Source organism: Camelina sativa, chromosome 13 (assembly GCF_030686135.1).
Source record: "Camelina sativa cultivar CO46 ecotype springtype chromosome 13, ASM3068613v1".
Taxonomy (NCBI): domain Eukaryota; kingdom Viridiplantae; phylum Streptophyta; class Magnoliopsida; order Brassicales; family Brassicaceae; genus Camelina; species Camelina sativa.
Genome location: NC_141892.1, coordinates 24,284,323 through 24,300,786, shown reverse-complemented (window position 1 = coordinate 24,300,786; position 16,464 = coordinate 24,284,323). Strand labels below are relative to the sequence as shown.

Genomic DNA, 16,464 nt, shown 5'->3' with positions numbered 1-16,464 from the left:
TTATCTCAAATATTTTAATGTATTAACCTAAAAATTTAAAAATATATTAAATAATAAGTAAAATAGAAAATTTGGTTGTTTTTTTAATTTGTGTAAAAAATCTTAAACAACAAGTAATTTAAAACGACAGAATAACATATTTTACTTGTCCATTAATGGTGATTCTAATGGATGTATTATTTTATTTTTTTTGGCGATCCTCATATTTTTTTGATAATATCTTATTATTATAACATCATTTAGAATATTTGATCTAATCATATTATTTAGCTATTTAAATCATATTTAGTTAACAATGAACAATTCTTATAAATAATGATTATTTAACGCATTTTTCATTAGAGACCTTAGATTTATTATAGATGATTCTACATATACGATACACGAAATATTACATATTAAAATATTTTTTTTTTTAATTATTTGTCATATGTTGTTATTTTTCGTTAGATTAAATCATATGATAATTATTGTTCCAGGTCAACGCATAATCTATACTTTAACACGCTACTTTCATAAAAAAATTTACATGTAAATTATAATTTTCTAGTATTTAATTAATTCAATAATTATACTATTCATTTTATATAAAAATAGATCTTTTCTCTTTTTTTCCTTCTCAACTACACAAAAACTATAATCAAAAATCTTGTGTCCAACATAAATAAGTAAATAACTCATACGACAATTTTTTTTACGAGCATTAATCTATAAATAGATAATGGATAAATAATACTCCCTTCGTTTTAAAATATAGGATGTTTTAACAAAAGCAGGAGATTAAGAAATATTTACTTTTCAAAAGTTCAACCAATCATGAACAATATTTCATAATAGATAATATTAACTTAATCACAAAGTTGCATAGAAACTTGAAAACATTTTATATTATTAAACAAAAAATCTGTCTAAAACGGAAGGAGTAATAGTTTATGAGAACTACTGGTCGTGATTCCATTTCATATGACAGACGCATCGCAGCCGTCAGATAGTTATCAGCCAGAAGTTAGATGCTCCTGATCATTCACAATATTCATTTGACTCCACAAAATAATAAATATATATTGTGGTTTAACGATTTAAGATAACATATATATACTCAATATTCGTACGTAATATATATATATATATATCTAATCTTCAACAAGGTTCTCGACGTCGGCACCAAAAAAAAAAAAAAAAAGAATGAAAACAAAAATTCCTGACTTTTTAGTATTTAATTACTCTAGCGACAGAAGAAAAAAATAATGACATTGAGCTGAGTTGGTTATTACGACAGGCGATTACTACTAATCATTATTTCCTTTAAATTTAACTCAAATTAATGTCTCTGTATGTTGTTTAGTTGCGATTTATATCTGGAATGACGTTTTAGGTCGACTATATAGTAATAAATTGATAACGAAAAGAAGAATTTGACCAAGGAAAATGATTATTTTCATGGCGTCGCCGTTAGTAAGGTTTTGTTTATTTGGGGATATGACAAGAAAATATTTACAATATATTATATTTTTTTTATCCTTTAACGTAAGCTAATACAGTATATCTTGTACTATGAAAATAAAAATACATATAAGCAAATTATTATTATTATTATTATTATTATTATTATTATTATTATTATTATTATTATTATTATTATTATTATTATTTTATTATATAAAAAAATTATGACACATCTTATTTTAGATTCTTAGCATTTTTTTTAAGGAAAAAAGTACATAAGAACTTGAGGATCCGATGAGGAAGTGTAGTAGACGTCCCCACCTGACCGGACCGTAATCTTGTCTGGGACGATGTTATTAACTTAAAACTTCATTAAACGTACACTCGCAAAATTTAAGAGGGAGTGATTCGTCTCTGAGGTTCTCTCTATTAACCCAAAAGCTCGTAGATCAAATAGGGTTTAGGATTAAATTACACTTTAATTACTTTCCCATTATATTATGAACACTTTGTCCCCATTAGTTAATAATTATGTCTTCACCACCCGTGCACGTAAACTCACTTTCATTAATGAACAACACTAATTTGTGGTGTTATTAATTTGCGTTTTCTACAATGTTTTCTCACATATCCGTTATAACACCTACATCAACCGTTGTCTTCTTCTAGTCTAGCCAACAAAAACATGGAAACTTACAAGCTTTCGTTCTTTTTTCTTTTCCTCCAAAATGAATAATATAAGTACAATAAACAGCTTAATAATATTAACGATGTGACGTTCTAACACTTCTGAGTCTTGTATAGAATTCTAATTATGTTTGGTCTTATTATAACATTCTAACACTTCTCACTTCTCTTAGTCTTATTCTAACATTGTAACAAATTTGTCAAACTTCAAACCTATGCGGAAAAATTCAATAAATCAACAAACGCAATATTGTACTCTCCGAAATCTCTTGTGCTAAGTTTCTGGTAAGTAGTAGGTTCGTGCATATTATCTTGAAACGTCGTATTGTGTTCTATATATATACATTCATTCACTAATATATAGCATTATTTTGCGTTATCTGCAACTATTTGAGAAGAGTAACAATGGTGAGTGGTTGTGAGAATCAAGCACCTGAAAAGCTTCAGGTTAGTTTCCACTAAACCAGAACTCTGATCTAAACTCTTATAACAATTTATTTCCTCAGATCCTTGTTTATGTATCTCCAATAGGGAAAGTATCAAGCAATGGCTGTTTGCTATATTCTTGGAGTCGGAACTAGCATTTCTTGGAACAGTATGCTCACAATTGGAGATTATTACTACTACGTTTTTCCGGTTCTGTTTAGTTTTGGTTGAAATCAGATTCAAAATTGGTTTTTGAAAATTGATGTCTTGGTTATATCAAACTAAAGTTGAATTATATGTTTCTTGGTTCCATAGGATTACCATCCTTCAAGGGTACTTACAGTAGTATATCAACCTTTAGCACTTGGAACAATCATGATTTTCGCATACCGTGAATCAAAAATCAATACCCGAAAGCGTAACATGATCGGTTACATGCTATCCACAATATCCACATTCTTGCTCATCGTTGTAAGTTCAAGTCCACTCTTACAAAAATATTTGAAAACCGGATTCTGATTATGGGATATTGACTAATTTGAAACAGTTGGATTTGGCAACCAAAGGACACGGTGGGATGTTACCTTACATTGGTTTATGCGCAATCGTTGCTTTGTTTGGACTAGCGGACGCTACTGTACGCGGAGGAATGATGGGAGACTTATCATTCATGTGCCCTGAACTCATCCAGGTTTTATACCTTTTTACAAATTAGAGATATCGGTTCACTTTCTCTGGTTTGGATTAACCGGCTTAGGTTATATATCTTCTTGCTTCTTTCTAGTCATACATGGCCGGTTTGGCTATATCTGGTGCTCTAACATCAGCAATTAGGCTAATCACTAAAGCAGCATTTGAGAAATCACATGACGGTCTACGAAAAGGAGCAAGTGAGTTAAAAAAAAATTTTGTCTTGAACATCTCAAATCCGAAACTTGATAGCTGATCAAGTGCTTAAACACTTCAGTTCTTTCTTCTCATCTTTCCTTTTTGCAGTGATATTTTTAGCAACCGCAACACTCATAGAGTTTCTATGCGTTATTCTATACGCGTATGTGTTCCCGAAACTTCCTATTATTAAGTACTACCGAAGTAAAGCCGCTTCTGAAGGATCACAGACTGTTTCTGCTGATCTTGTTGCTGCTGGTATCCTCAACCAATCAGAATCGGTAACTTTAACAATCCTCGAAATCTCATAAGATATGTGGTAGAATATCCTATATCATTTTGGAGACCATTCAACACTCGTATATAAAGCATATGAGTGTTTAACCTCACTTTTATTGATTTGGAGTTAGAAATCAATTTGGAGATGATTCAAACACTAATATACGAAGTAACAGAACCTAGTAAACTCAAACGAATATAAATGATCCAACAAGTGGTTTTTTGACCCGAGATAATGAACCAAAGAAGCCATCATCTTAAGTGGGCATGTAATAGTGTCCCACATTGAGATGAGTTAACACTATTATATAAATGATGTGAACCTCTCCACTCAAAACAAATTGGTTTATAAGTTGAAAGCTCACAATTTCTCACAAGACTATCTTCAAGAATGTTCTCTTTCTCAATTTCTGTTTACTTTAAGTTTTTTTTTTTTTCGTTTCTTGATTTTTCTATGCAGACTAATGATTCCCAGAATCAAAGGCTAAGCAACAAAGAGTTGTTGCTTCAAAACATAGACTATGCAATGAATATTTTCCTCCTCTACCTTTTGACATTATCCATTGTTCCCGGGTTTTTATATGAGAACACGGGACAACACGGACTAGGCACATGGTACGCGCTTGTCCTAATAGCGATGTACAATTGTTGGGATTTGGTTGGAAGGTACACACCGTTGGTAAAATGGCTCAAAATTGAGAATAGAAAAGGACTCACAATTGCGGTTTTGTTGCGTTTTTTCCTTATTCCGGCATTCTACTTCACTGCGAAATATGGTGATCAAGGATGGATGATTATGCTCATTTCTATCTTGGGACTGACTAATGGACATCTTAGTGTTTGCATTCTCACTATAGCTCCTAAAGGCTACAAGGTAACCTAACTTAACCTTTCCTAAAATAGATATTGTTTATTTTCGTATACGCAAACAAGACACTTTCATTGTTTTATAAGAAAACTTATTTTATGTTTGAACCTTTATAAAAATTAATATTTAATTATTTAATTCTAATACGTTCTTTTGCAAACTATAAACGTAACCATGAAACCTCTTTTCTCCTTCTTGCGTTTTACCTTTGCATTTATATTTACTTATTTTGTAACGATTTTTTTTGAGAAAAAGGACCTAGAATGGTGGGTTTTTATTTATAAATTAACACACTTATCCAATAAAGTTGCAAAAGTTTTATGTTCTTTGCGACAAAATTAAAAGTTTTATTTTCTGAAAACTATATACGCTAGCACAATGTTTTTAAATACAAACACAATTATAAACAATCAACCTCTACATATTTGTTCTGATTTTGTCGTGGTGTTTGTTTTTGTGAAGGGTCCGGAGCAGAATGCGTTAGGGAATTTAATGGTAATGTTTCTGTTAGGAGGAGTATTTGCCGGAGTTGCCTTGGATTGGTTATGGCTTATTGGTAAGAAGAATGTCTTTTGAGTTATGAACAAGATTCTTGATCACATTAAAAAAAAAAAAAAAAATTATGAGCATTTCCTTGTAACTGGAAATTATTATTATTATTTTGTCATTCGGCTCAAAAATCAATTTATTTCCTGTAACTTGTAAGTGTCTTAAGTCGATCATGTTTTAAGTCTGTTTCTTCACCCGCAAGAGTATACTTTTTGTGTTTCGATAGCAGTACTACGAGGTCGAACTAAATTAAGGACCAAAAGTACATGTTGGGATCCTAGACACCGGAAAACCAAAACCCTAAAATTCAGTTTGAAAACTGCTCATACATAGTAAAAAAAAAAAAAAAAAGATATGATAAAAAACATGAACTGGAATGAATTATTAAACAAGAGGGTTCAGTCTTATTATAAACTTTATAATACTTGTGAGTCTTATTTTAACATGTTAGCATTTAACAGGATCGAGTCATTCTAAAATTCTAATTCCTCAAACCTTGAAGCTTTGCACTACTATCAAGAAATCTACAAAACCCGTTAGTTCTTCAAGATCAGAAATCCACAAACAACCTGACTATTCAAGATCATATTGCTAAGGTTCCAATAGAGCAACCTCACATTCACGCAAAATAAACATCATATTGTGGTCTATTCAAATCTAAAATCTTGAAACAGGGCAATGTTATTTGGAGTTCTCTGTAAGACTGTAACTATTTGAGAAAAGTATCAATGGTGGATAGTTGCGAGGATCTAGATGCTGAAAACCTTAAGGTTAGTTTCCACGAAACCCAAAACTTAGATCAGGTAGTTTTCATCGTTCTTGTTTGTTTATGTCTGATTTTTTTTTTTATTCTTAAAACAGGGGAAGTATCAAGCAATGGTTGTTTGTTGTATTCTCGTTTCTTGGAACAGTCTGCTAAGTGTCGGAGATTACTACTACCAAGTTTTCCCGGTTTGGTTTACACAATTCTAAGATTATAATTTGGTTTCTTGACATCTATTATTTTGGTTATATAAGAATTAAGGGTGGAAATGGTTGCATTAGGGATGAATGAGTTGAAAAAAGATGAGTTGAATAAAATTGGTTGAATAGCATTCAACTCATTCATCCACTAAATAGGAGATGAAAGAGTTGAACAAATTTCTTTTATAATTTGTTCATTTCTCCAGCTTTTCTAGTTGAATGGGTTGAATAAGTTTTCCAACACTACAAGAAAACAGTTGATTTGCGACAGAAATCTGCGACGGCACTATGCCCTCGCAAAATTGCGACGGTTTTGCGAGTCAATTGCTAGAAACACGAGAGCACTTGCAATTCCCTCGCAAAATTTGCGACGGATAAATCTCTCGCAAATTTGCGAGGGAGTTAATACAGATTTGCGACTCCGAGAAACTTCCTCGCAACAACTCGCAAATCTCTCGCAATATTGCGACGGATTAGCGATGACTTATTCCAGATGATGATGTTAGACGAATTCGAAGAGTCCGATGATGGAGAAGATTCTAATGATGATAATGTAATGGGTTTGATTGAATAATTGTACTTTTTGTTGTTTTTTTATAAAGAATTTCCAAATTGCGAGGGATTTGCGTTGGATTTCTTACTTGTCCTTGCATATCCCTCGCTAAGCCCTCACTACTACCTCACAATTCCCTCGCAGATGTAGTTATTCATTTTAATTAACATGTTAATAAGGTTAGTAATGATCATTAACATTTTCAAACTAAAGGAGAGCATCACTAACCAACATCAAGAGACAAGAAATTTTTGATTGGTTATTGATAAATGTTGTTTAGGGTATAGGGTTGATAAGTGTTGTTTAGGGTATAGGATTTATAAGATATATATGTTTAGGGATTTCTTTTGAGCTTTTGATTGAGTTAATTGTATGAGGAGATGTGATGACTATTACTTACTTTTTCTCTTTGCATGTTGTTGAGTTTATGAAAAATTTAATCCTTAGTTTATGAATTTGGTTAAATAGATTTGCGAGGGACCTGCGAGGGATTTGGTATGCGCGCTAGCAAATCCCTCGCAATTTACGAGAGATTAGCGAGGAGTTCTCGCTAATCCATCGCTACTGCCTCACGGTTCCCTCGCAAATGTATTTATTCATTTTAATTAACATGTTAATATGGTTAGTGATGATCATTAACATTTTCAAACTGCGAGGGATTTGCGATATATTTAATTTGCGAGATGCGATTTGCGAGGAATTCCTTGCGATTGTTGATTTGCGAGGGACTTGCGATAAATTCTTCCATCGCAAATCGGTTGTTTTCTTGTAGTGCAACTTATTTAAAAAATTGGCTGAATGATCATTCAACCTGTTCAACCTATTAATTTAAGTAATCCATTTGCACCTAAAGTTGATAACTTATGTCTTCATAGGATTACCATCCTTCAAGAGTACCCACATTTGTATACCAACCATTCTCGCTTGGAACAATCGTGATTTTTGCATACTAAGAATCAAAAAATCAATACTAGAAAACGTAACCTGAACAATTACGTTCTATTTACATTATCCACATTCTTGCTCATCATTGTAAGTTCAAGTCTAATACCATACACTTTTTTTTCTTTATGAAACCGGCCGGTTCTTATTCTAAAACTTGAAACAGTTGGATTTGGCAACAAAAGGACATGGTGGGATTGGACCTTATATTGTTCTATGCGTGATCGTTGCTTCATTTGGATTCTCGGATGCTTCTGTTCGAGGCAGAATGATTGGAGACTTATCGTTGATGAGCCCTGAACTCATCTAGGTTTATAAATTTTACCAAATTCAAGATCTCGGTTTTGATCAACCGGATTTTTAGTATAGATATCTTCTTCGTAGTCATTCGTAGCCGGTTTGGGTGTGGCCGGTGCTCTAACATCAGCATTTAGGCTACTAGCTAAAGCAGCCTTCAAGAAATCACATGACGGGACAACACGGGCTAGGCTCGTGGTATGCGCTTGTCCTAATAGCAATGTACAATTTGTGGGACTTAGTCGGGACGTACATTCGATGTGTTTTGATGAACACGGCATCATTATAATCCCAGTTTAGTCAGACTCATAAGTATGAATTTATAATCTGATTTAAAGTCGTAACAGACATCAACCAAATGTAAAAAGAAGACCTCTTTTTTAAATTCAACATGGGAATTAAAATATCTTCTTGGTAATGAATAAAGATATTGTATGTAGTAGTTTTTTAGTCATGAAAATAAATAAATAAATGTGTCGTAGTCGTTTTGTTCTGTAATTATTAATTTGAGTGAGAGTGATATGTTAACTCAAATGCAATGAAAAAGGAAGAAAAAGAATTATCTTATACCATTTGGTTTTACAATTAGAAAAAAATGAGTAAACATTTTAAAATGTAAACAAAGTCTTTAGATTAACATTAAATACAAATACAAATATAAACATTATCCTCTACCGACATAGTTACTTTGATTTTGTAGTATTAATTTCTTGTTTGGTTTCATGAAGGGCCCGGAGAAGAATGCGTTAGGAAATTTGCTGGTAATGTTTATATTAGGGGGAGCATTTGCAGGATGTGGTTTAGGCTGGATATGGCTTATAGGTAAGAAATGCCTTCTGAGCTCTTGTCAGCTATCAGCAATGGTTCACTTTATTGTTTTTTTTTGGGGATGGTTCTTTTTTTTAGTGGTAAGACCTCATACTTGGCAGTGAAATAATATTTACGCTTTTTTTTTGTAAAACAAACTAGTGAACACAACACCATTATCTATCAAAGGTCATCGATCTCTGAAAGAATAAATTGCTCTAGTTGTTGTGTAACATTCCCTTTTGAGGAGTACAAAAGGGAATTTGTGTTCATGATCCTATCTAGTGATTTGCTTCGAATTCACTCAAGTAGGTAGAGCAACTTAAGGTTGGTGTCCTAAAAAGCCATCAAAAAAGAGGACTAAACATAGTTCGACGTCGACGAAGTAGAGATGATCTCGTGTAGTACACACAAAGTTGGTGTTTCGCTGTAGTACACACGAACACCGATCATTAGTACATTACACAAACTTGGATTATTCTAAATTCTGATTAAAAATCGTGTAACAATGTCTTTTTTATTCACACAACATATAAAGACATACTTATATAAGTTTCATTTGTAATAAGTCTTTTTTTTTCGGCAAACTCATTCGTTATAAGTTTATAAAACAAAAATACATTTGGAACCTCAAAAAAAGAGTACTATTCTAGTTCGTTTTGTAGTACAAACAAGCATTGTACTGCTTTTAAACGAACACAAAAATTGTAAATGTCTTATAAAAATTATGTTTCTGTTCAATTCCAAGGTGATCGGAAAAGCAAGAAGATATATATTCTTCCTGGGTTTGAATGAACATCATTGAGTGCAGCGTTGATGTGATTTCGTTTTTCTTTCATTCATTCTATTTTTGAATTGAATGGATTAAAGCAATTACACCAGCGTTGCGCTCAATTATGTTTTTCTATTTTCAGGAAACACTTACAAAGTCATAAGGTATCTACTATGATCATCTCTTTCATGAGTTAAACCTTTTACACATCTTCTACGTAGTTATATAATCTAGAAAAACTATTATTACAAGCTTATATGATCATATAGTAGTAGTTAATATTTCAGTTAAAAACTAAATCCTTAATTAAGCAGATACGTAATTAAGGTTTGTTATTCATTAGTAATTCCAACTTTATACCTTGTAAATCAAAAGGCATTCTTCTTACCAATAATCCATAACCAATCCAAAGCGACTCCTGCGAATATCCCTCCTAACAGAAACATCGCCAGCAAGTTCCCTAACGCATTCTGCTCCGGACCCTTCACAAAAAAAATCAAAACCCAAATTATGCTTTTGTTACAAAACTAGAACAAATGTTATAGATTACATGTCCTAAACGCAAAGATTGTATTTGTTTATATTTGCGTTTTAATAATCAAAATCTTAAAACCTCTACTTAGGAAAAGGGTTGATAGAGATTACATTGTAGCCTTTAGGAGCTATAGTCATAATGCAAACAGTGAGATGTCCATTAGTCAATCCCAAAACAGAAATGAGCATAATCATCCATCCTTGATCACCATATTTTGCGGTGAAGTAGAACGCCAGAATTAGGAAATAACGCGATAGAACTGCGAAGTTGATCGCTTTTCTATTCTCAATCTTGAGCGATTTCACCAGCGGCGTGTACCTTCCAACCAGATCCCAACAATTGTACATTGCTACCAGGACAAGCGCGTACCAATCGCCTAGCCCATGTTTTCCAGTGTTCTCATATAAGAACCCGGAGAAAATGGATAATGTACATACGTAGGTGAGGAACAGACTCACTGCGTAATCTATGTTTTGAATCAACAGCTTTTTGTTGCTTAGCCTTTGATTCTTGGAATCATCATCATCAGTCTCCATGGAAATCAAGAAGCCAGTTAAGGCTGCTTAGGAGAGAAGAACATACTTAAAAAAAGAAAAAAAAAAAGAAGAGAAAAATAGATTCGCAGAAGTTACCAAATCTGATGGATTTTGGATACCAGCAGCAGCAAGATCAGCAGAAACAGTTTTGGAACCTTCAGAAGCAGCTTTTCTCCGGTAGTACTTAACAATGGGGAATTTTGGGAACACGTAGGCGTATAACATCACACAGAGTAACACTATGACTGTTGCGATTGCTAAGAATATCACTTCAGAATGGAAAAAAAGAACAAACAAACTTATAAACACTTTGATGACTGGAGTTAGTTTCTATCGGTTTTCAAATTTTTAAACTCACTTGCTCCTTTTCGTAGACCGTCGTTTGATTTCTCGAAAGCTGCTTTAGCCATTAGCCTTAGCGCTGATGTTAGCGCACCAGCTACAGCCATACCCCCCATGAATGACTACAAAGAAAGCAAGAAGATGTATATCATGCATGTAAACTCCGGTACGTTTAAACCGAGATCTTTGAGAGTCGGCTAAAATGTATATAAACCTGAAATAGTTCAGGATACATCAATGATAAATCACCGATCATTCCTCCGTGAATGGTAGCATCCGCAAAGCCAAAAGAAGCAACGACTGCACATAAACATATATATGGTCCGACTCCACCACGTCCTTTTGTTATCAAATCCAACTGTTTTTGTGTCTTTTTTATTAGATTCTTAAGTCCATAATAAAAACTCAATTTCATAAGAAAGATTTATGTTACTATTGAAAGAAAATAAGAGCGGTGAAAGATTGTTTCTTTGTTATTCCAATCCTTAAAGATATTACATTGCAAGTGGCTCACTTATATAGTCACATAAGATTAAACCTAGATTCTAGAGAGTTCTTTGTGAGAGATTACGTGGCTTCTTCTTCATCAATTGGTCCCAACATCTTGAATCAATTGTCTAGAGTCACTGTCGTACTTTGTACGGTTTCCTTTGCTAACACCTTGTTGTCTGTTGCAGGTGACCGTTGCAGAGTCGTGGGCTTCTTCTTTGTATCTTGTTCGCAGGCTTTGAGCTTGATGGGCTTGACACAATGTGAGCCTGTTGACAAAACAGTGTCGTTTTGTGCTTTGTTCTTTACACTCCCCCGCAAACTTGGTGTGGGGGGAACGCCTACGCCAAGTTTGGCTCTGTAATACTCAAATGGTCTTTGTGGGAGAGATTTGGTGAATATGTCCGCCAGTTGAAAGTGTGCAGGAATGTGATTGACAATCAAGTTTCCAAAGGCGACCTGCTCATGAACATAGTGATAGTGTGTGGCGAAGTGCTTAGTTCGAGCATGAAAGCTTGGATTGGCGGTGAGATAAACAACAGAGAGATTATCACAGTTGAGCTCCGGTGTTGCAGGTAGCTAGATGCCTAAGTCCTGAAGAAGATTCACGATCCATGTGATTTCGGATGCTGCTTCAGACATGGCTCTGTATTCAGCTTCAGTGGAGCTTTTGGACATTGTTTGCTGTTTCTTTGACGACCAAGAGATCATATTACGGCCAAGAAATGTGCAAAAGCCGCCAGTGGACCTGCTAGTGGACGGACACCCTGAGTAGTCACTGTCACTATACACTCGAAGCTTAGAATCTGTTTGACGAGCAAAGGAGACTCCCATAGTAGTGGTGCCTTTTATATACCGTAGAATCCGTTTCAGAAGATGAAAATCAGAGACTGAAGGTTCATGCATCTTCTGACAAACATAGTTGACAAAAAATTGCAGGTCTGGTCTTGTTAGCGTCAAATACTGCAGTCGACCAGCCAAACTTCTGAAATATTTAGGATTTTCGAACAAAACCTTTTGTTTTGGTACTTTGTTCAGTTGTTGAGGAAGTGGTGTTGCAACAGGAGCACATGTAGACATAGAAGCAGCAGCTAAGAGATCCTTAGCATACTTTTGTTGTGATAAGAACATGCCATTTTCGTGATATTGAATCTGAATACCAAGAAAATAGTGAAGCCTGCCAAGATATTTCATTTTGAACTGCTTGTTTAGCTCATCAAGGCGAGTGGAGAGAAGCTTGGAGGAGTTTCCTGTAATAGCCATATCATCCACATAGAGTAACAGCATAATAATGTATGTTCCTTAAAAGCAGACGAATAGAGAGGGGTCTCTTAGACTGCAAGTGCAGCCAAAGTTAAGCAAAAAGGTGCTGAATTTATCAAACCAAGCTCTTGGAGCCTGTTTGAGGCCATAGAGTGATTTGTGGAGAAGACAAACATGATTTGGATGATCCTTGTCAACAAAACCAGCAGGTTGTCTCATGTAGACAAATTCATTGAGATCACCATGGAGGAAAGCATTTTGAAAATCCATTTGCTTAATTTCCCAGTTCATAACTGTTGCAAAGTGAAGTACCGCTCTTATTGTCGCTGTGCGAACTACTGGACTATAAGTTTCAAGATAATCAATGCCTTCTTCTTGTGTGAATCCTTGAGCAACGAGTCTAGCTTTAAACTTGTCTAAAGATCCATTTGCGTTGAGTTTGACCCGAAAAACCCACTTTGAACCCAAAACATGCATATGCGGTGTTTCAGGAACTAAAGAGAATGTATTCGCTTCTTTGCAGTTACCTATCTCTTCAGTCATAGCAGCTGTCCAGTTTGGATCTTTAAGAGCAGTAGTGACTGTTGCAGGCTTCGGATAAGATACCTTATGTGTAAGTAGAGCATAGCGAGGATTCGGTTTGACAATACCAGCTTTTGATCGAGTTGTCATTGGATGAATTGAAGTGTCTGCAGTGGATTCACGGGTTGTTTCAGTTGTGCAGATGTCATCATTGGTAACTGATATGTGCACATTTGAGACTGGTGAAGGTGAGCTGTTGCCTATAGGATCAAGATCTAAGCTTGCCGTACACTCAGAACTCACATCACCAACATCATGTTCAAGATCAGTCACGTTTGGTGTTGGCATGTCGTCTATAGTAGCAGTGTCGTTTGTTGTGTTTGGAGCTGGCATTGGTGTAACAGGAACTTGTTCTTTTGCTGTTACAGGGACTTCTGTAGAGTCTGCAACGGGAGCACAAGATGCAGTAACATCCGAAAGCTGCTTGAGCCAGGCTCCATATAATGGTGTGGGCGATGATTTGTGAAGATAACTGTATACACTTGTGAATGGGAAGGTTGCCTCATCAAAGATGACATGGCGACTGATGTATACACGCCCAGTTGGAGGATAAAAGCATCTGTAGCCTTTATATTTCTCAGCGTATCCGAGAAAAACACACTTGAGTGATCGAGGGTCAAACTTATTTTGAGTGTATGACCTCAACATTGGGAAGCAAGCACAACCAAAGATCCTTAAGGCTGAATATTCAGGTGGTTTTGAGAATAGAGCTTCATAAGGACTTGTTTTACCTACGAGAACACTTGTAGGCAGGAGATTACTCAGAAAATTCGATGTAAAGAAGGCTTCGACCCAGAAACTCTGTGGAATAGCGCTTTGAAAAAGTAAAGTCAGAGCCATCTCTGTCAACTGCCTATGCTTCCTCTCTGCTATGCCATTTTGCTGAGGAGTATGTGGACAAGAGACAAAATGTTGAATACCTGATGTCTCCAGATGAGTAAGAAATCTCTGACTTGTAAATTCCCCACCTCCGTCTGATTGAAATGTTCCTATCTTTGTTTGTAAGAGATTCTCAACAAAAGACTGATACTTGATGAAGATAGAGTAGAAATCAGATTTTCTTTTCAGAGGATAAAGCCAACAGTATCTTGAGAAGTTATCAATGAACACAGCATAAAATCTGAATCCTTGAACAGAAGATACAGGAGAAGGACCCCAAAGATCACAATGCACTCTCTCTAGGGGTCTAGATGCAATAAAAGTAGAAGAAACAAATGGCAATTTTGAACTCTTCCCAAGCTGACATGACTCACACACCTTCTTGGTACTTTTATTGATTTGAATTGCCTTATTTGTAGATAAGAGCTGAAGGATCTGCTGATGTGGATGCCCTAACCTTTGATGCCAGACCTCATCGCTAGTCTTGACTTGTCTTGTAGAGTAGAACGTCTTATATTTTGGGTCATCCAGTTTATACAAACCATTAGTTTCCCTTCCCTTTGTCAGAACTTTGTGTGTTGCTTTGTCCTTTATAACAACATCATCACCATCAAACGAGACTTTACATGGATAATCTTTAGTTAACCTTGAAACTGACAACAATGATTTAGCTATTTCAGGACAAACAAGAACATCTTTAAGTGGAAGATTACCTAACATGGAGGGAAGATTTGCAGAGCCAACATGTGTGATGGGTAGAAAGTTCCCATCACTCGCCATCACCATATCAGTTCCATGATAGGGTTGAGCCTTTTGCAGGCGTTGAGTCGAGCTAGTGATGTGCGCTGTTGCGGCAGAGTCTGGATACCAGCTATTGTCCTCGGTGACATCAGTGATGTGGAGTGCAGAAAACACATCAGCATTGACATCAGTGATGTGGAGTGCAGAGAACACACAGCATTGATGTGCACTGTTGCGGCAGAGTCTGTTTAATTGTTGAGCAGGACCCTGCTTAACCGGAATCTGCGACCTCTGTACCCCTCTCTTGTCCACATGGTCGACACTCCCTCGACCAACAGGACCCTTCTTCAACTCAGGACACACCAAAACATCATGTGTTAACCTGAAACAATGTTTACAAAACCCAGATAACTTCTCATACTCGATGGAAACCACCACTTCATCACCTGTATCAAAAGGGACCACCATATGGAAAATCACGGGATTGAATCCATTCACCGTGACACAAATACTTCCTGTTTCTTCATCAAGATCCTTGATCTTTCCAATTTTCCTCCCGATAGCCTCAAGAGTTGCTAACTCCCACAAGTGCATAGGAATCCCTCCCACTTTCACCCAAAAACTGATGGCCGATGGATATGAATCAGACACCACCGGTTCCCATCGCACCAACGAGAGCATCCAACCATCGAAATGGTAAGGACCATTGCATAGAAATCCCTGTAGGTCCTCCTCCTCTTCAAAATTGAACTGGAAGGTTCCCTGCCCCAAATCCGCTCTCGTCACCTTATCTTCCAACTTCCAAATCTTGGGCAGATTGGCAAGCAGAGACTCCATCCTCTGGACCGCAGGATTCATTAATCTTCCAATTAGGGTGAGGGAGAACTGTTCGATCCGCTGAGCCAAAACAGAACCAGAAATCTTCCCCACCTCCGTGCGAACCAGAGTAGACTTTCCTTTGTTTAACCCCAACTGAGCCATGGCAATCCTGAACCGCGAACACAAAGTAAAGCTTTGAAAAAACAAAGTCAAAACTCTGAAAAAACACCCCCAACAAAACACCACAAACTGAGAAAAGGTAAAATGGTTTCGTGAAAAGCAGAGCCTCATGACCATCTAGATATATACCCACAACCGAAGACCATAAACCCGAGTGAAATTTGAGACCAAATCCGATGACCTTCCAAAAATCTCCACCGCAGTAAATATCTGAATATACTCTTATCATCAAACCACCCACAACAAGGAAAGAAAATCCCAGAATCCATTACCCAGAGAATCACATCCACGATAGCAAAGATCGCATGTAGCCACAAGGTCAAATTGGGATTCACGATAATTCAAAAACCAACAAATGGAAACCTCAAATCCCAACAAATAATAGCACAGATCGCTTCAGGAATAAATGTGAGACGTAATAGCACATCAACCTCTCCCTGGGACCCGGACGCATCATCCCACAATAGTCCCTGAAACCCATGAATCGAAACCCATAAAACCAAAGATCCCCCAAATCGGGCCGGATCTGAAAACTGGCAAAACTGCCGTTCCAAATACAGGGAAGGAACTCCAATCCCATCCCGTACTCGACAACCATTAGAAGCAACCACGAGCCCCACT

The 16,464-nt window shown here is 36.0% G+C and overlaps 2 protein-coding genes and 1 pseudogene across 2 annotated transcripts; 2 read left to right on the top strand and 1 right to left on the bottom strand.

Moving 5' to 3' along the window:
- Positions 1 to 2,218: 2,218 nt before the first annotated feature.
- On the top strand, positions 2,219 to 5,369 carry LOC104737379 (equilibrative nucleotide transporter 3-like). The gene is made up of 9 exons (XM_019235082.2): positions 2,219 to 2,418; positions 2,532 to 2,580; positions 2,665 to 2,769; positions 2,875 to 3,030; positions 3,107 to 3,250; positions 3,344 to 3,449; positions 3,556 to 3,728; positions 4,187 to 4,600; positions 5,057 to 5,369. The coding sequence occupies exons 2-9, from the start codon at positions 2,539 to 2,541 to the stop codon at positions 5,168 to 5,170; spliced, it is 1,254 nt and encodes a 417-aa protein (XP_019090627.2). The 5' UTR covers positions 2,219 to 2,418; positions 2,532 to 2,538; the 3' UTR covers positions 5,171 to 5,369.
- Positions 5,370 to 5,871: 502 nt separating this feature from the next.
- Positions 5,872 to 8,810, top strand: LOC104738449 (equilibrative nucleotide transporter 5-like; annotated as a pseudogene).
- Positions 8,811 to 9,589: 779 nt separating this feature from the next.
- Positions 9,590 to 11,305, bottom strand: LOC104737378 (equilibrative nucleotide transporter 3-like). Its single transcript, XM_019234619.2, has 5 exons — positions 11,105 to 11,305; positions 10,907 to 11,012; positions 10,645 to 10,817; positions 10,123 to 10,542; positions 9,590 to 9,959 (listed from the first exon to the last, which is right to left on the bottom strand). Exons 1-5 carry the CDS (start codon positions 11,303 to 11,305, stop codon positions 9,846 to 9,848), a joined length of 1,014 nt encoding a protein of 337 aa, XP_019090164.2. The 3' UTR covers positions 9,590 to 9,845.
- Between the last annotated feature and the right edge of the window lie 5,159 nt (positions 11,306 to 16,464).